This window comes from Cystoisospora suis (genome assembly GCF_002600585.1).
Source record: "Cystoisospora suis strain Wien I chromosome Unknown contig_5546, whole genome shotgun sequence".
NCBI lineage: Eukaryota > Apicomplexa > Conoidasida > Eucoccidiorida > Sarcocystidae > Cystoisospora > Cystoisospora suis.
This window is the reverse complement of record NW_027158336.1, coordinates 1-20,379: the sequence shown is the minus strand read 5'-3', so window position 1 is coordinate 20,379 and position 20,379 is coordinate 1. Positions and strand designations below refer to the sequence as shown.

Below are 20,379 nucleotides of genomic sequence, written 5' to 3'. Positions count from 1 at the left end.
AGGAAGGGAGAAGTTGTCAGCAACCCCCCTTTTATCTAAAGAGGTCTACAGCAGGTGTATTACGAACGTAAGGATTTCGGAAAAAGGAATCGTCCCGGTGAATCTGTTACTTCAATTCTCATTACACATCTTCTACACCTAGACGAGCGTACCACGTAGTCTATCTATCTATCTATCTAGTAGCTATATCGGGTGTCACTGCTCTAGCTGCATCCAGCCTCACTGTTCTAAATGTCGTACCCACGTGAGTATATATGCCTAGCCTTCTAGATCGATCTATTTAAACATTTGTAGCTATCTATCTAGCTATCTGCATGTATGTATAGATGTATAACCAAGCTTCTCCCTGTGTTGTAGACAACTTCATATTCTGTGGGTGTATTACTATAGACCAACCGAAAGAGAAATGCCTGAGAGAAACGAATGAACGTGAGAAAGTTCTCCGTCTTTAAAGATACATGCAAGCAGCCGTAGGAGTACAGACACTCATCATATGTGGCCTCTTCTTGAACCACTTGGACAAGGCGACAAGAAACTGCTTATTTTAGGTCCATCTCTACAACCTCAGCATTGCTTCTTCTGATATCCTTTCTCTCATAAACACATCGAGAAAGTCTTCTATTCTTCCTCCTCCTCCTCTTCGTTTGTCATCTTCTTTCTTTTCATCTTTACAACGTTCCCTCTCTTCTTCTCACTTCGGAAAATCAACTAAGGAACAAAACTGACAAGTAGACTGTAGACAGATAGACAGACAGACAGACAGCAGATACCCACGTAGGCAGACAGACAACCACACAGTGATTGATTGATAGATAAATAGATAGATAGAGAGACAGATTAAAGATAGATAGAGAGATAGAGAGATAGAAGGCAAGGGAGACAGATGATACTCGACAAGCGCGTGGTCAGGTTGAGATACTAGAGAAGAGAAAGGATGGGAGAGAACAAGAAACAGACAAGGTATGAGGAAAGAAAAGATCAAAGATGGTTATGTCTGATAGCAAACCAGACAGCTTTCATAAAGTCAAATCGGTCGGAACCTCGAGGATAAAAAGATGACAATGCGAATAGTAGTGCCAGCCAACGGAAAGAGTTCCTCTTCTTGTTCTTCTTTTCTTTTTCTCTAGCCTCTCGGTAAACATCTTACCGAGAGAAAGAGTAGACCTAAGGGAGTCACAGCGTGATGTCTTCTCCTTCTTCTTCTTGTAAGAGAGGAAGAGAATTGTTTTCTCTCAACACCTTCGACATTAAACTCTGAATCTTCCTTCTCTCTCTCTTGGAACAAGTTTCTTCTTCTTCTTCTTGTCGGCTTCGTCTTTCTTTTTCTCTTTTCGAACTTCCCTCCTCTTTCATATCACAGTCTACTTCATCTAGGACAGAGCAGTCTCTCTCACTCTCTCTTTCACACTGCCTCATGATCTACATTCATATGCTTACGTACACATATACATCCATAAATATATATATCGAATAAGATACATATATATCCAGATAAACACGGTAGGAGATGAGGCTGTATATGTATGTATATAGTAAATATAATTCTCGATAGGCACTGAACTCATGACCATCACAGGGGGAGGTCAATATATGAAACGATCTTCTCGTTCTTTCACATGCAGACAGACAGACAGAGGAGATAGTAAATAAGAAAGAGAAGAGACTGTATGAAGACGAGGGGCTACCCAGTAAGCTAAAGAAGAAAAGAATGGTGTATCTGTATCTCCTCGCTTGAAATAGGTTGGGGACGGGCACCAAGGATGAGACAAGATCCATCACGAGCATCATAACATATCGATTTTATACCCTCTTAATCTTCGAACTCATCTCGTGAAGAGAAGCTTTTCTCTCTATTCTTATCATTGACGTGGCCGCTCTCTTCCTCTCTATCTTTTCCTAGGAAGAAGTCTTCCAGGTCGTTTCTCTTCTTGACAATCTATCTATCTTTCTCTTCTATCATCTTCTTTCAGACTTCCCTCTTTCTCTAGAACATCTCCTTCTGGAGGAGAGATCGCAAGAGACGAAAGATTACTCTCTTGTACTTCCTCTTCATGAACGGGTGATTTTCTTGATCTCTCTCTGAATGTCTCAAGTCCTTCTCTTCTTCTCCCTCTTTCTTCTCTTCCTGAAGAGACTTTCCTTACAGGGATGAGATTCTAGATATCGTCTACTACCTTTTCTTCACAACATCATCCTCATCGCCATGACGAAATTCTTCTTCTTCTTTCGCCTCCTTAGTCTTCTCCTTCATGAAAGAAGACACTTCACTTTCTTTCTTACCTTTCTTTCTCCTCTTCTCTTTCTCCCTCTTGCCCTTGAGATCACCTATCTTTCCCCCCCGCTACAGTCGGAGCTCTGCTGTAAGGGTAGATTCGCAGTCTCTTTCGTTTCTCCACTTGTCTTTAAAACTTCTTCTTTCTCCTTCTCCTCCTGGACTTCCTTTCTGCTGTTCTCCCCCTCTTTCATCGTCGTCATGTTCGGATGATTAGCGCCATGCTTCAAGGCCTCTACATGCCTAGATAGATGACGTGGTTCTCGCTCTTGAAGCTGCCTTGATTGAGACAGTCCAAGACATTTCTCTTCTTCTTTCTTCTTCTTCTTCACACCATGAAGGTCTCGAGTGTCTACTGCTTGGAACATCGAAGCTAGTTCTTCATGCGAACTGCACCCCGTGCTACTGTCTACCCCCCTGTTCTCTTTCTCTTCCTCTTCTTTCTTCTTCATTCGATCACGGGCCTCTTCATTCTGCTCACCCCCTTGTAGTTTAGAAGAAGAAGCCGACGAGAAACGCATCTGCTTCAAGGCAGAAATAAACTTAAAGGTCGAGGAGAGCATGACAGAAGAGATGGTTGAAGATGAAGATGAGGAGGCGTCCCTATCATGACCACAAGTCTCCCCCCCCCGCAGATGTTCATCTCTCTCACTCTCCTTCCTGACTTCATCCATACACACCTCTCCTTCTCCTTCTTCTTCTGCCTGGTGTTCTCCCCCGACATCTCTTGTGTTCTTTCCTACATCTTTATCTTTCTCACCTTCCTCGTCTCCTTCACGTTCTTCTTCACCTTCTTCCTCATGTATACTACTACTTCTTCCTTTGACCTCTTCCCTCCTTCTAGGTATCACCGTAGTAGTAGTAGTAGCACTCTCCTCCCTTAGAGCAGCTGTCCTTTGACTCTCCTCCGGGGGCATCTCGCTCAGATCCTCCTTCTCTCTTTCTTCTTCTTGCTCTTCTCTACTTCTTTCCTGTTCTTCTTCTGCTTCGATCTTCGCCTCGTCAAGAGAAACGCCGGGATAAGGATTTGCATGTTGTAACCGCCGTCGCTTACCGGGTGGGAAGTCAAGCTGAGAAGAAGACGACGACAGCGAGGAAGAAGAAGAAAAAGGCGATGATCTAAAACTATCAGGACCGAGAAAATATCTTCCTCTTGCCGCTGGATTTTTCCTCTTCTTCATCTCCGTCTTCTCCCTTTCTTCTTCTTCATCCCTGAACACCGTATGGATCTCTCCCTCTTCTTCTTCCTCCTCCTCCTCCTTGTCTTCTTCCTCTTCTTTTCTTTCGACAGCAGAAGAGAGACATTCTAAAGAAAGAAAGTTGTCTGAAGGAGTCGTCGGGCTGTTCTTCCCCTTCTGATGACCCAGGAGCCCTATCTCTTTCTCTCCACATTCTTCATTCCTTGGAAAAACGCAGTCACCCGCACCACCAGCAGCAGCAGCAGGCGATTCTTCTTCTCTACGAGATGGTAGCGAGACATCTACACTCCCCCTCAGGTCGTCTGACTTCTCTCCAAGATCACTTGAAGAAAGGGACTGAAGTGCTCGACCGTCTCCAGATGTCACCTTTTCTTCTCTTCCTTCTTTCTCATCTCCTTCCCCTTCGCCTTCTTCTTTTCCTCCTCCCCCTCCTCCTTTCGCTGTCTTCTCTTTATTGCGTACCTCGTCGTGGTCGTCCTGCCTTAGAGAAGCCGTGAGACGTTCAGCGACAGGAACAAACAGAAGGGAGGAAGAGGAGCTCTGAGGAGTCTCTTCTGTCAAACGGTCTTCTTCTTCTTCAGTCCTTCGATTTATCTTAGTCGTGTTCTTTTCTCCTCGTTCATCATGGATGTTCAGCGGAGAAACCATTCTTGACTCTTCGCCACCCTTCTCCATGGAAGAAGATAGATCCTTGTCTTTCTTCTTTTCTTCTTCTTCCTTCTTCTTCTTCTCTTTATCTTCCAAAGCATTGTGGTTGCTATCTGCTTTCTTTGCCTGACTCTCAATATCTACCCTTGTGGCTATCTCCCCTTGTACTCCGTGAAGATCTCGAATCGAAAAATCCTCTTCTCTCCATTGAGACGTCCTCGAGTGTTGCCCTTCTTTCTCTTCGTCTTTCTTCTTCTCCTCCTTCTTTTCCACTGCTTGTCTTTCTGTGAAGTGAAGAAGTCCTTCTCTGACTTTTTCTCCCTTCTCTTTTCTGTCTTCTATCTCTACTAGAGGAATGTAGTCTTCTTCCACATCGAAGAATCTTGAAGAGCGAGAAGAAGAACAAGAAGAGAAAGATGAAGCGCATGCCGTGGCCTTGTTCTTCTTGTTCTCCTCCTCTTCCTTCTCGTCTTCCGTCTTCTCCTTCTTCGATGTCTGCATTCTTTCTTCCTCAGGTTCCTCATCACTCGCGGTGACTCCCTTCGACGTTTTTAGGTCTTTCTTGCTCTTCTTTAAGATCGAAGAAACGGCATTGTCTTTACTAGAATCTCCTGCTTCAGAGTCCCCAACTTTTACACCACCCTCATGAACCGAGGTACAAGGTAAGAGGGATCTTCTCTCTTCTTCTCCTAGACATTCTTCACTCTCTATTACTCGATGACTCCTCTTCTCTGTGAACAGAGAGTCATCTTCTTCTGCTTCATTCTTTTCATTTGTCTGGCTGTTTTGCTTGTTCTCCCCTTTCTCTTTGATGTCTCCTTTCTCCTTCTTCCTGTTCTTCTTGAGTTCCACATCCTCTCTATTCTCATGTTCTTGTCTCTCATCTTCTTTCTTCTTCTTCTTTTCATCGTCCTTTACTTTCTCTTGAGTGTCTTGCTTCTCTTCTGGAGAGAAATGTAAATGAAAGTACCGCCGCCGTCTCTCCTGAGGAACGTACGTTGCTGGCCTGACGGGTGGAGGAGGAAGCGCAACCTCGTCACTCTTCTTTCCTCCCTGCCTAGCATCATGACCGCGGCCGTGATGGATAGGACTTTTCTTCTTCTCCTTCTTCTCTTCTTCTTCTTCATCCTTCTTCACAAGGGGAGCTTTCTTCGGACTTCCAACCTTTTTACCATGATGAAAGTACACCTCATTCTTTTTCTTCTCTTCTTCTCCCCATTCATCATCTTTCTTCCTTGTTGTCGACTCAGATTCTTCTTCTTCTATTCTTCTTCTTCTCCTCCCCTTGTCAAAGATCTCACGAGAGTTATTTATGGCTCTTGGACACCCCACATCAGCACCATCACGAGGAGAAGAAGAAAAGGAGAAACACTCATCAGCCTCATCTTTGCTGGGGGTGTCTCCTCTTGTCTCCTTATGATCTTCTTCTTCCTCCTCGGCGGAGGAACTCTTAGGGTGACCTGGAACGCAGATCAGCCATAATCTGTCTACTCCGTGTTCTCTCTCTCTTTCTGATGGCTTCATCTTCTTAGTTCCATGCTTCTTTCCTACCACTAGTCTTTCAGGAACCTCTGCTTCGCATGAGTGAAGTGGTGGAGATGAAGTAGTAGGAGGTTGTGGAGATTCCGTATGGAGAGATTTCCTACCCCTTGCTCTTCTCACTGAAGAGAGAGAGGGAGAAGAAGAAGATGATGATGGAAGAGAGGTAGTGAGAGAAGAAGAGAGAGAAGAAGAGGAAGAAGGATCCTTTCTCCCCTGATGAGCATGTTGACGATGGAAAGAACGAGAAGAGCCAATAGGAGGCAACGGAAGAAACTCTAAGACTTCGTCTTTCTCTTCTTCTTCTTCTCTTCCAGCACAAGGCTTTCTATCTCCTACCACCAGTGTCTTGTCATTTGAGTGAGTATCTACACCAAGAAGAAGAGAAGGATTTGGACTCGAGGATGGCCTAAAGAAAGGTAGAGATTCATACGAAGGTGTAGATACACCTAAGGAATCATCTTTTGTAAGAGAAGAAGATGATAGAGAGTCTCCTAACCTCATAGTCGAGCTAGAGAAGGGATTCGGCATGTCTTTCTCTAAACCGCATGCAACGTCGCTGGGCTTTTCACACTCTTCTCCTATTGTGTCGACAAGTAAAGAAAAAGAAGAAGACAATGAAGAAGAAGAAGATGATGAGAAGCAGCAGATTCGTCTGTTGGCGTTATTTGCCTTCCATGTCTTTCCTTCCTGGGTCTCCCGTTCTTCTTCATCGTTATCATGAGTCTCTAGCTTTCTTTTTCCTGGCACAACAGACCTTCCTGATGTCTCGAAAGAAACCAGAGCAGGGCTCGAGAGAAGAGCATCTCCTTTCTTCTTCTCCTCCTCCTCCTGTATTTCTCTTTCTTTCTTTCTCTCTCTCAAACGAGATAGAAACGTCTCCGTTGTATGACTAGAAGAAGAACCTCTCTCATGATGATGTTCATCATGATAAAGATCATCTACATCATTCATACGATGGTTTCCCTCTCTTCCTGCCTCACCTTCTTCACCTCCTTCTCTTTCTTCTTCTCCTCTCATTCTTCCCTCTCTACCATCTCCGGAGGGAAGAATTACATTGCCCTGTTGAGAGTTTCTTTTATTCTTCTCTATTCCATAGTCAAGATCGTCGTCTTGACAGATCATCGATCTAGAACTCTTATTCTTACTGTGGGGAGATGATGCCGTAGGGGGGTGTGGACTGTGCTTCTGTTGGCTGCTCTTCGGTAGAACTACGCACGCGACACCGACATTTTGAAGCTGATTCTTCTGACTATCTGTCGCCACCCCTTTCATCTTCATTTTGACAGATGGATCTATGAGAGCTCCTTCTTTTCCTCCTCGTTCTTCTTCTCCTCCGCCTCCTCCAACTTTGGAGACTGAAGACTTCCCGGTCTTCCCTTGGTGAAGTAGAAGTTTCTCTAGTCTTTCCACTTTCATCTTCATGAGAGACACTTGGCGAGTTGCAAGGAATCGCTCCTGTCCTAGTCGTTCTACTTCTTTCTGGGCTTCCTTAACTTCAAGCATGAGACATTTCAGACGATGGATGGAGGCCATATGACGGGCCCGAGTTGCCACTTCACGTACTCGAGCTTCTGCTTCTTCTTTCTGTAGGAAAACCAAGCTACTTAAGAGGTGAGAGGAAGAGATCGATGCTGACGAATGAACGGAGGGAGATGCTTTATCAGAGGAGGGAAAAGCTGATGCAGATTGGGGGAGAGGAGCAGAAGAAGAAGGAGGGTGAGAATGTGAAGGTGAGGAGAGGTGAGAACGGGAAGTCGAGGACGTTTGAATGGGAGATAAGGAGGAAGAAGAAAAGGTCTTCGATGAAACGAGAGAAGTTGAGATATGTTTCGGAGAAGGAGAAGAAGAACAAAGAGATGATGATGGAGAAAGAGAGCTTGTTATGCTACTACGGCTATGAGTATTGGACGAAGAGCAGGAGGACGAAGAAGTGGATGGCTGAAGCGAAGAAGAAGAAGTAGAGACAGAAGAAGGCAAGAAGGGACCGGATCCAGATGAAGGCGCGGCTGTCTTGGAAGGACTAGAAACAGAAGAAGCGCTTGACAAGGTTGTCTCTTTGGTCGAAGGTCTAGGAGACAGAACAATACGTTTGTCTACATGTGGTGGTCGTATAGGTGATACCGAGTGGCCTTTCTCTCCACCATTCTTCTCTCCCTCTTCATCCCTTCTCCGATCTTCTCTTTTCAGGTATCCAGGCGAAGACAATGAAGAAGAACAAGATCCCGACAGCGGATATTGTCTCTCCTCAGGGTTCTTCTTTCTATTCTCGACTTCTTCATGAGAGCCTCGTGCGGACCAAGGCTGTACGGTAGATACAGGAAGAGGAATCTTTCCCACACCCGGTGATGAAGAAGAAGAAGAGGAAAGAGGAGGAGAAGAAGAACAAGAGACTGAAGACTTCTGTTGTACCAAAAGTGAGTTCCCAGATGAGGAAGGCGAAGAGAGAGAGACGGAGTTACCTGACGCTGATAAGAAGGATGGAGACACATTCTCCTCCCGTTCTGTATTTGTCTTTATCCTGTCTCCTTCAGAGAGACAGCCACTATAGAGAATAAACGACGGGGACGAGGAAGCAGAAGAAGAGGTTGTTGAAGTAAGAGTGGTATGAGTAGGTTTGAGAGTATCGGGAGCGCGGTTCTCTCCTCCCTGCTGATGGAGAAGATGAGAGACTTGTAATAAGGCGGACTCTCTTCCATCTTTTGTCATGTTCCCATCTCCTCCTTTCTGCATAGGCACCCCACAGGAAACGAGAAGAGTAGAAGAAGCCTCGGTCTTCTTCATACAAGACTTCTTTATCGACTGTGATTTATCCCCCAAAAAGCTTTCTATCTTCGACACTGAGGAAGCCGAGACACTTAAGGAACTCACAGAAGAAGAAGAAGATAACGACTTTCTCTTCTTCTTTTGAGAGAGGTCTGTGGGGAGAGAAGAGAAGGAAGAGGAAGGAAGAATGGCTTCCCCTGTTCTATCTTGAGTAGTGGGAGATCCCTTCGCAACAGCTCTTAAGCATGAAGATGATGAAGATGAAGAAGAACAAGACAAAGGTGTGACGATAGAAGATGAGATAGGGGAACTGTCTTTACTAGAGACGGCAGTGGTAGTTGTGGATGATGTATGAGGAATGATCCGATCTCCATGGTTGTCCGTCGACTCTTCGGCTCCTGGAGACTTCTGAGTGACATCTTGACTTTCTCGCGACTTCTTCTTCTTTTCCTCTCCTGTTTCTTTTTCTTGGTGTTGTTCTTCTTCTTCTTCACCTCTCGTCCTCACCGCAGTAGGACAGGCAAGCTGAGATGTCTCAGAAGGGAGAGAAGATCTTGAAGCTATCCGCTGTAGATCTCCTGTAGATGAATTGATTCCTCCCCCAAGACTACTACTACTATTGTCAACATGATGAAGAGAAGGACCAGCTAAAGAGACTAATGAAGAGGAGGAGGAGGATAGACGTGTTACATCATTGTTGCCCCCTCCTCCTTTCACTTCAGTTGGTCTTCTTGTACTTCTTCTTCTCCTTCTTGTGGAAGAAGTCGCACTTCCCTTGTGCTCACCATCCTCACTCAGACTCCCTCCCGAAAGTCGCCCGTGTATCTTCTTTCCATTCGAGGGGAGAGGAGGCAGAGAGATCGGCTCCTTTTCTTCGACGTGCGCTGGAGAAGAAGGAAAGGTCTCTTTCCCGACTGTTTTCGTAGAAGAAGCTCCCTCATGACCTGTCTTGTAGTTGTGTCTTATCTGTTCTTCCTTTCTCATCTCTTCAGGTAGTGAGAGGACGCCACCCTGTCCCTCTTTGACTCTCGCCAAAGCTTTCCCCGTTGATAAGAGAGGAGGAGAAGAAGAAAGAGCCTGGGGCTGTTGCTGGGGCTGTCTGTTTTCATTCTCTTGTGGAGAAGCAGGAAGAGATGGAAGCGCCCTCGTCACGGGGAATCGATCCCCGAGACTCTCCTTCATTACCGTGGTAGGAAACGTACGGCGCCTCGTCTGTTGGGAAGAAGAGACGCCAAGAAACGGTGGTGAAGAGGAAGGAGGAGATAAGCCGTCGTGCAAGGAAGACTCTCGTCCTCTGTTATCCTTGAAAGTCGTTGTTGAAGGGGGAGTCGAAGAAGAAGAAGATCCGCTGTCTCCTTGTCTTCTTAACCTCGGTGGGCCACTCTTATTCAGGAGAGAAGGAGGAGTACTCTTCGATGCTAAAACACTCTCACTCCCCCCTCTCTTCTGGAATGAAGCAACCTGTGCTGTGTATCTCTTCTCTTCTCCTCCTCTCGAGGCGGTTGTTGTCAGTCTCCGTTCTTCTTCTTCTTCCCGTGTCTGCTTCTTCTTCATCATCTCCCCTTCTCTCGGCTTTGATGGAGAGGAAGAAGAAGAAGAAGACGATTGAGCTAAGGGTTCTCCTGCTCTGAGTTCTATCAGAGGGGTTATCGGGGGTGGAGAGTGAGAGGGAGGGGTCCCTCCTCTGAGAGGTGGCGAGAAGGGCGGGCAGTTTGAAGAGAGGTCATTTTGTTGGGCTTCTGAAAGGAATAAGCCCTTCTCTTCGTCTTTTCTTTCTTCTTCAAGGCTACCTGGAGTCTTTGACGGAGGAGAGCTTGAGAGATTAAGAGATGATGAAGATGCTATGGAACGTGAAGGTGGAGGAGATGAAAAAGAAGAAGAAGAAGAAAGACGAGAAGGAGAGAAGAAAGAAGAAGAAGAGGATGCTGAGGATGGTAATGACGAAGAAGACGCCTGAGTGTGGAGTCTCGCGCTGCTTGTAGTTGACGATCCAGAGGAGAACAGGAAGGAAGAAGAAGACGAAGAAGAGACGTCAGCTTTCTCGTCGTGATCTTCCTCTTCTTCATCTTGTCCTAGATCAATCAATAAGGAATCATCGACCTCTATCCTCCTTCTCCTAGTATTATGACTACTATGGCTATTGATATGCCCACCCCCACTACTCATACTATGAGCATTCTTCATATGGTTATGACCTCCTATAGTGTCCCTACACCCTCCTCTCTGAGAGACTAGTAAAGAAATTCCTCCCTCTCCTTTTCCTCCTGCTGCTGCTCCTGTTTTGATTTCCATGGATGGAGCATGCACCGAATTCCTCATCATACTCCGGCCTCCGTTCGAGACGCTCTTTCTCCTATGTAGACCTCCTTCTGAATCTTCTTCTTCTTCAACTCCCCCTCCTGAGACCCCTCCTCTACCTCTCACATGACCACCCTTTGAAATCTCCTCTCCTTGGTGTCCATAGTTTCTTCCTTCTCTTCCTCCTCCTCCTGCTGCTGTTGCTACGGCTGTTTTAGAAGAAGAACCCCCTGAGAGACGAGAGACAGATGAGGGGGGAAGCAACGCTCCTACAGCATTCTTCTTTTGACAAAGTGAGGAAGATGAAGAAAGAAGGGAAGATGTCATAGGAGTAGTCGTAGTCGTGGCAGTGTTACGATCATGCTGAAGGTGATGAAGATCGCGATCGCCTGCTGAAATGATCTTTCGACGACACGAGACTAAATGGCTCGTTATGACAACGCCTTTACTATTGATCACTGCTGCTGTAGGTGGTGGAGATGAAGAAGAAGAAGGTGTGGACCCCACACCGCCACCTCGACCTCCAGTACCACTACTACCATGGAAACCTTGGCCTCCTTGGAGACATCCTCTTCCTTCTCCTCCTCCTCCTCTCGTTGAGATTCCTCCCGCTGTTGCTGGAGTTCTCTTCATTGTGGGAAGCGGTTTATCCGTTGAGAGGCGCATAGCTTCATGTCCTTCCCCCCCTCCTTCTCTTCGGGTTGCTGGCCGTGTCTTGTCTTGTGAAGGCGATGAAGATAAAAGAGACACAGTTGCGGGTGCAGATGAATGACTTGCCATGCGAGAGAGAGGAGGAGGAGGAGGAAGAGACATAGCGACGGATTTGAAAGCCCCTCTTCCTTCGTGAACGTTCGGGTTGGAATTTCCTCTGTTGAGGTGTTCTCCGGAATAGAACGAAGGAGAGATCAACGAAGACGACGAAGAGGAAGAAGAGAAAGACGATGAAGACAGAGACGATTGAGACGATAAAGTCATTTGCTTGGAGTGGATAGATGAAAGACCCCCCTTCTCAAGAGGAGATGAAGGATATGGCAAGGAGCGAGCAGGAGGTGGAGAGAGGGAGATGTTACTATTACTACTACTCCTTCCCCTATTATCCTGTGAAGAAGAGGGTGGAGAGAAGGAAGAGATATCGACACTCGATTCTCTCGTTCTCTGTTCGGTCCTGTCATGGCTCAGTATAGTGACTGATCTACTACCACTGCTACTGCTACTGCCACGAAGCATGAGAGATGAAGACATCCCCGGTGGTGGTGTGGTCGCCTTAGCAAGAGATGAAGAAGAAGACGACGATGAGAAAGAAAAAGAAGAAGAAGAAGAGAAAGAAGAAGAAGAAGGAGTCAAGATAACGGGACACCGGGTTTTCGTAGTAGTAGTAGATGGATGACGACCAGAGAAAGAAGGAGATGAAGAAGGTTCTTCTCTCCCTTCAAGACTTCTGTTGATGTGGCTACTATTCTCAGCACCCCCCCTCTTCACTCCTTCCCCCTGAGTGCTTCCGTGACTACCGCCCACAGTCTTATGAGAAGAAACAGAAGAAGCTTCGTTTCTTCTGTCTCTTTCCTCCTCGTTCTCTTTCTCCTTCTGTCCTCCCCCGTCGGCATTGTTATCTGTCCGTCTCGGCATCATACTGGCCTCAGTTTGATGAGTCACCTCTGACTCTTCTCTATATAGAGTCTTGGGTTTCTGCGTCAGAGCATACCGAAGACATCGGCGCTTGAACGCCTCGAGTCTCTCGAACATTCCCTCTAACTTCCCTGCTCCTCCTCCTCCTCCCTTTGCTGCTGCTCCTGCTGTCCCTCCACTCTGAGGTCGAAGAGAAGAAGATGCCTGCGAATGATGAGAAAGATTACAAGGCTGCTTTGTCTCGAGTGAAGGAGAGGCTGGGAGGGGGGACGGAAGGGAAGGAGAGGAAGAAGAGATTGCAATGGAAGACGAAGAAGAACACGGCGGTGGTGACGGGGGGAGAGATAGAGTGGACGTCTTTATGACAGTAGAGGAAGGAGGAGAGACTAAATGACTCGTCTCTGTCTTCTTCGAAGCATCCTCACTCGGGGGGCCTTTCGAAAGTACAGCACCCCCGCTAGGACTAGCAGTCATGATAGGGCTGTGACTCGTCATATCCTCATAACTTTCCTTCTTGGAATTCTCTCCTCCTGTCTCGCTTGTCTCCTTCAAGACACCTGAGGTCTTCTTCTCTACTAACGCGGAGTTCGATGGAGAGGATGGCAGGGGAGGAGGGGGAGGAGAATAAGCTCTTCTAGAGATCTCATGCTCTTCTCTCGCCTTTCTTTCCTGATCAGAAACAAGACAGGAAGTTCCAAAGAATTCTTCTTCCTCTCGACTTGTCTTAGGCAGCAGTCCCCCTGGTAGAATCTGTGTCCCCTCTCGCTTTTTCGCAGCCTCGGGAGAAGTAGAAGAAGCGATCATTGAAGATATGGTCTGGGATGAGACTACCCGCGGAAGGGGTGATGTCTTCTCTCCTGTCAAGTCTATCTGACTTTCTCTCCTTCCCATCTCCCCCTTTGTCTTCTGTTCCTTTTCGCCCTGTAGAGATGATGACTTCCTTTCTCCTTCTTCGTCTCTTCTTCTTATTGGTGTTGCTTTCTGTCCTTCCGGCTTCATCTCTCGTTCATCTCCTCTGGTTTCTCCTGTCGTGGTGGGAGTCTCTCTTCTGGTGACCGAAGCAGAGGAAGCCTTGCATGAGCCTTCTGTCTCTTTAAGTGAAGGAGGAGACCCGCAGGAAGGAACGTTCGAAGAGACGACGTCCTTTGTATCTCCACTCTCCGGTTGATAAGAAGAGGAAGAAGGGGGAGAAGAAGGCGAAGGAGATGGGGAAGAGGGGGAAAGGCATGCACCTTCGGTCAGCGTTCTTTCGCTTGGATGACTGTTTTTCGTAAGGATCACACCGCCAAGGGGACTAGGAGATGGAGAAGCTGAAGAAGAGGTTGTGGCAGAGGTTGATGAGAAAGAAGAAGAAGACGACGTAGAAGCAGACAGAGATGAAGAGGGAGAAGAAGAACCAGTCGAGGAGAAAGAAGCCGATGACGTAGAAGAGGCGGGAGAGATTCGCCCCTTCACATCCCATCTACTAGGAACGTTATGAGACTGTTTTCTCGTCTCTGAAGACCCATCACAGCTTGGAGAGACACTTGGAGAAGATGCACTACTCTTACTGCAACTACCACCGCTACTGCTATTCATCGAGATGACTGACGATACTCCTCCTCCATCTACCTCCTTCGGTGCCGATGTATGTGATGATCCAGCAGCCGGTTCATCCCTTTGAACTGTTCCTTTCTTTTCTCCTTCCTTTCTCCCTTCTTCTTCGTTGCCTTTGAAAGAGCCGAGAGAAGATATAGTTATGACAGAAGAAGGCGGAGATCGTGAGGAAACGGCGCACGGAGGATTGGCTGTGGGGCCACCTGCAGTCGACTCTGAAGCAGGAGGGAATGCAACAGAGGAAGAGGAGCCTAAGGAAGATCGAACAGGAGGAGAAGCTGGTGAAGAGAGAGAAGATGAAGAGCTTGGTTTGGTAGAAGAAAGAGAAGTAGAAGAAGAAGAAGAAAAAGGAGAGGCCGAGGAAGATAACGTGGGAGATGAAGCGGAAGGGGGGAGAGGCGTTGATACTGATTGATGAGAAGGTGGTAGAGAAGCAAGAAAAGACTTTTTGAGTTCTCCGGTGGAGGGATCCTTTCCCTCTGGGTGCTGGAGAGAAGTCCCTTGTGCACTTGCTGTGATCTCTCCTCCTTTTCTCCTCTCTTTGAGACTAGAGAAATCTTCACCTACAGAGGCGGGTTGACCAACAGGGTTGTCATGACGGCTCACCTCTTCTCTAACGCTCTTCGGTTCAATCTCTCTACTTCTCACTTCCCCCTGGTTTCTTTCACGTCCCTGTAATCGAGGGACATCCTTCTTCACCTTCTCTGTGTTTTCTTCTTCAGATCTATCGCCATGACCTTCTTCTCTTCTTTGCTCTATGTTCTCTCCTCCTCCTTCCTTCCTGGTCTCTGCCGAATCGAACAAGGCCCGACCATCTATTCTCTCCGCAGTATGCTCCATCGACATCTTCTTTCTCTTCTCCGGTTCATCGCTTCTCCCAACTTTTCCAAATGTCGCTTCTCCTTCTTGTTCTCCCCTCCCTCTTTCTCTTTCCTCTCCCTCTCTTCCTTGTCTTTCTACTTCTTCGTTCTTCCCTTCTCTGGGTCGATCTCTCCCTGGCGAAGAAGACGCCGGCGCTAAATTCACCCCTTCTTCCCTCTGTGCTTGTACTGCTGCTGCGAGAGCTCTTGTATCTTGTCTCCCTACAATAGAGTTCGCTACGGCATGGGATTCAGAAAGTCCTGCATTCGTCATTCGACCTGAGTCTGTATCTTTTCGAGGTTGTTTATCTTCTTTTCTCGCATCTTCGCTTCCCTTCTCTGTTGAAGGGGGTAGATCTGGAGAGACTAGAAGGAAATGCCGGCTCTCTTGTGTCATCCGTTGTGTTTCACATTTCTCTTCGTACTGTCGAGATTGAAGGAGCTGTGTGGAACCGCATACAGTCGACAAGAGACTCCCCGGTGAGGATGAAAGGACAGCCGAAGGGGAGGATAAGGCAGGACAAGAAGACACAGGGGGAAGAGAAGAACAAGAAGAGGAGCAAGACATCGAGGAGGAAGAAGAAGAAGAGGAAAAGGATCCAGAAGAAGAAGGTGAAGATGCTGGAGGAGGAGAAGGAGAAGAGGAGACAGACGAAGATGATGCGCAAGAAGAAGAAGATGGAGGAGAAGAAGAAGACATAGAGGAAGAGGAAGAAGATGACGATGAAGATGCAGAGGAAGAAGGGGAAGAGGGGCCCTGTAAGGAGGGGACTGGGGTTGAAAATGAAAAGATTTCTGTTGGTGAATTTTTCTCCTGTTCTTCACGTTTTCGAGGTTGATCCTTCTCCTTCTCTTTCAAACTGTCCCTATCTTGTTTCTCACATCGACTATCTAACTTTCCACTTCCCTCAGCTTCATCTACTGTGGAGCTAACATTACCTTCGTCGTTCCTTGTTGCCTTATCCTTGCATGTATCCGACTGAGAGACCTCCTTGTCTGAAGCCTTAGCTACTTCGGTCTTACCTCTAGACGTATCAAGAGGAGAATGAGAATGCGTTGCCTCTTCTACTCCTTTTCTCTTTTCTTGTTCTTCTTCCCCCTCACGTTCTCTTCCCTCCTCTTCTCTTCTATGAGGTGCTTGATGGTCGCCTTCTCCGCTGTCAACTCTCATCCTCTTGCCTTGTTCTTTTTCTTCTCTTTCTTTACCTTTCTGAATTCCTTCCTGCTGCTGCTGCTTACCCCCTCCTTCTTTCTTCTGCGAGCTGCTTTTCTCTTCCTCTTCCTTCTCTGTTTTCTTCGAGAGGTCCTCGTGACCAGGCGTTCTACTACCCTTGTGAGGATGGCTTGGACTGCTTGTGCAAATCTCCCCTGCCTTCTTCTCTTCAGGACCTTCAAGACGAGACAAAGAAAGAGAAGTCTTTCCCCCCTCAACGCGACATGGACGGCTCATCGAAGAACCTGAGAAAGAAGAAGAAGAAGACACTTGAAGACTCCCTGTTTTCAAAGAAAGAGGAGAAGCATTACGCTGTGGTGGTTTCTCTGGTGTCCTTGCCTCCCCAGTGAAACCCCTTCCTTCTCTTTCTTCAGGGATCTCTTTGGCCCAGTCTCCTCCTTCACGTGCTACCCATACATCATGGCCTCCACCATCTTTTTCATTTTGTTTACCCCGACTTTTACTGCGAAGAGAGGGAAGCTCGTTATCTCTAGAGTTCGTTGCTAACTTCCTTTGACTGGCGCCATCAAGAAGACCAGGAGAAGAAGACTTGTCTTTCTCTCCATTTCTCTCTGTTCTCGGAGCGTCTTTACGATGAGAGCCCCCTGGATGGTGAAGAGCTGAACATTTCCCTTCTTCCCTGTCTCCTTCACGCCAGACAAAAACCTTTCGCCTCTCATGAGGTTCTCCCAGGAAGTCCTTCGAGGAAACGTCGCGAGAACATGAGAGGTTCTCATGACTATGGAGAACTTCTGGTGTATGGACACCCCCCCGAGGGGTAGACATCGAGGGAGAAGAAGAAGAAACAGTATTCCTAGACCAAGACATATCATCGTCGGATCGACTCCAGTTCCTCCTTATAGCAGATGGAGTATGATGAGAGGAAGGAGCAGCGACTGAAGAAGAAGAAGATGATAATGGTGGTAAAGGAGAGGGATGTGATTTGGCCGCTCCCTGAGGTTGCGCTGAACGCGATACGTTTCTTGAGCTTCCTACGACAAAGCAGGTCTTCTCACTAGGAGCAGGGAGAGGAGGAGGGCGGCCAGGATCCCCTTGACGTGGTGATTCTAATCTTTTGTCTTCCGTCCTTCTATCAGAAGGAGAAGAAGAGCTTCCTCTTCTTGTTCTTCTACCTTCTCTGTCGTAAGAGGAAGAACTGAAGAGGGGGGGAAGAGTTGGCCGATGATCTGAAGGAGGTGAAGTCGACGAGATGTTTCTTTCCACTCCCGTTTGAGAATCGATAGACGCAGGCATGAAAGAATTGTTCCTGTTCAGTTCATTCTCGTAAGAAGATGTCTTCATTTCTTGATGTCCCCCGTGGGAATAAGAATAGGACGGAAGTTGTGGAGGGGGTTGTCGAGACGAAGATAACAGGGGCCTTCCCCCTGCTATGCCATCTCCACAACTTGAAGATAGAGATGGAGGTGGAAACCTAAAGCGGGGGGGAGAAGTACGAGAAGGAGAACGAGAAGAAGAAGAGGATGGCTCGGTTCGACCATAGTGAGGAGGATAGTGTCTATAGGTATTACTGTGGCGATGATCACCCCATGTAGAAGAATCACGAGGCGACTTCGGTGAGAATGGCAGGCGATAGTCTCGAGGAGAAAACCGGCGACAACGAGAGGGAGATTTCGATGACGAGCTATCGTGATGTCGTCTTCTTGAAAATGGAGAGAAAGATCTTGTTCTACGTCCACTCCGACTTCTTTCTCTTCTTCTTTCTCTATTATCTTGGTGTCTTTCTCCCCTCTCGGAGCTCCATTGACCATGAATGGAATACCGAGTAGGAGATGAAGGCCTTGCTGTTCCGCTAGGCTTGTAAGGAAGGCGACGATCCGCGGATGGGGAGTCTCGCTTACAACGTGGAGATACAGAAGAAGAAGATCTGCTTGTTCTTCTACGACCATATCCTTCACTTGAAAGGCCAGGAGAAAAGGAACTAGGAGGAAGCGGAGGAGGACGAGACCGATACTCAAGATACAACCTCGCAGATCGAGAAGAAGAAGAAGAACGAAGAGGCGACGGATCTCGAGAAACCAAAGGTTGAGAGGAAAGACGATGAGAATCTCCTCGAGATGAAGTTAGAGGCGATGAAGAACAAGAAGGAGGAGGGGGGAAAGTCTCGACGTAGGAAAACTCATGTAATGAACGTAAAGAAGAAGAAGAAGAAGATCTCCGATTAAAATCATTACGGGAAGAAGGAACAGGAGGACGATGTTGATGAGAGTGTGAAGAGAATACCCCTGGCGGTGAGGCTGCTGATATGTCGCTACTACAATGATACAGACTATGAGGATCTCCTTGGAGCTCTTCTCTTTCTGAATCTCTTTCTCTCCGTTTCTCACTTCCTTCTTCATCTTGTCCTCCTTCTCGAGGCCGGAGACAATATGGGTGATCTGGAACACACTGTCTTTCTTCCTCACCATTACCTTTCTTTTTCTTTTCTTGTTCTTCTTCTCTCTTTCCTCCTGCTTCAACGGGTCTTTGAACTGACGAAGAAGAAAGACAGCCGAAATCTCTTCTTTTCACTTCATTCAATCCCCGGGATGATACAATATCACATTCCACACTTGCCCTTGAGCTTCTTCTTCTTCTTTCAACTTCCCCTTCTTCAATAGAGTTTCCTTCTTCCTGATTTCTTGGCCTCAAGAACGTCAAATGACACCCCCCCCTCTCTCTCTCTTCTTCTCTTCTCAGAAGAGCCGGTTCTTCTCTCCAAAAGCCTCGATCATGTCTTTCTCTTCTCTCTATCTCCGCCTCCCGCCGTTTATCTCGTTGTTCTCTTCCTCCAGCTAATCTCACTACCATGACAGAAGCCTCTCGTCGATCTCTCCCCTCACTATCTAAGTCTCGATTGTTTCTGCGCTGTCTCTCGTCGTCTTCTTCTGTTTCTTCATCTGTTCTTCTCGAGATTCTCCCAGAAAGACCCTGCTCTCCTTGGCCTTCTTCTCTCCTCCCATCACTCCTCTTACTTCGTCCCGATAAGCCTCTTTCTTTTGACTCACCCCCTCCTCCTCGTCCACCTCCTCCGCCCATAGTATAGAATTCTTCTACTCGATCGAGCGCTGCTTTAACAGCAAGTCTGATTTCCTCACCTTCTTCTCTCTTCTTCATCTTCTCTTCCTTATGATCGTCAGTGGCACCCCAGCGTCCTCCTCCTTCTCCTCCTCTATGTAGTGGACCTGTCTCGCAAGAAACATGAGTGACTTTCGAATCAGATGTGACTGCTTTTGCTGTCGGTATGACTGTTCTTCTACTCCCCTCCTTTCCTTCAACTTCTCCTCCTTCTCTCCTTCGCTCTCTCCTATCCCACCTAGAGAACCCCTGGCCACTGTCTTTCGGCTGCTTGTTGTCCTTACCAAGAACGATCGTCGCTCCTCCCTCAGCCTTTCTACCATGGTGACTCTTCGAAAGGACTTTAGAGACCTTACAGACTGTTGTGCCTTTTGACGAGGAGGAAGGAGAAGAAGAAGGAGAAAACCACAGTCCACTCTGCTGTTTCTCCCCTATACAGATGACTTCATCGTCATCGTCTTCGCCTAGATCCATATTATCGTCGTCTTCTTCTTTTTTTCTTTGGAGACACCCTCCTTCCACCACCGGGATGGAATGGTCTTTTGGTCCTTTTCCAGTCTCTTTTTCTATGGTGACACCTGGACTTGACGTTAGAACCACAAGAAGTTCCTCGCGTTCTTCTCTGTCCTTTTGTCTTGGGTTGTTCTCTGGGACCGTGTTGCTTCCTTCAGCTTCTTTTCGGGCATCTTCGTGTTCAGAAGGGTATGAAGACGGAGGAGTGATAGGAGATGGGGGCCGCGAGGAGAAAGGAGGAGCTGAAAGAGGAGGAGGAGAAGGAGAAGAAGAGGATAGCGGCAAAGGAGCGGGTAGGAGTGCGACGGGATGCGATGAAGATGAGGAAAGAGCCGCAGGTGCTAAGGGACAAGAGGAAGGAAAAGAAGACGACCGAACACCTTGAAGTGAAGAGGACGACGATGGAGGTGGAGGTGGGGAAGGATGTGAAGAAGAAGAAGAAGGAGCCGGGGGACAAGACGAGAAAGAAGAAGGGGAAGACAATCTTGAAGAAGCCGATGGAGGAGCTGAGGGGGGACAGCAAGTAGAAGCAGCTGGAGGAGGCAGACCAGAAGAAGGACAAGGAACCGGAACACGCGAAGAAGCAAAAGGAGCTGGCCCGGGACCTGGGGTAGAAGACAAAGATGAAGTTGGAGGAGCTGGAGGACGGGATACTGAGGAAGAAGACGCTGCAAGAGGTGGGGGGCGAGATGCCGCTGTACCTGGTGGGGGACGAGATGCCGCTGTAGCTGGGGGACGAGACACAGCTGTAGCTGGTGGGGGACGAGACGCCGC

General features: G+C 47.5%; 1 protein-coding gene across 1 annotated transcript; it reads right to left on the bottom strand.

Annotated features, from left to right (window-relative positions):
- Window positions 1–587: 587 nt before the first annotated feature.
- CSUI_009340 (uncharacterized protein) lies at window positions 588–20,331 on the bottom strand (the record flags this gene model as incomplete). Its single annotated transcript, XM_068069456.1, has 1 exon — window positions 588–20,331. A coding segment is annotated over one exon (18,006 nt), but the record flags the coding sequence as incomplete, so codon positions are not given.
- Window positions 20,332–20,379: the final 48 nt, after the last annotated feature.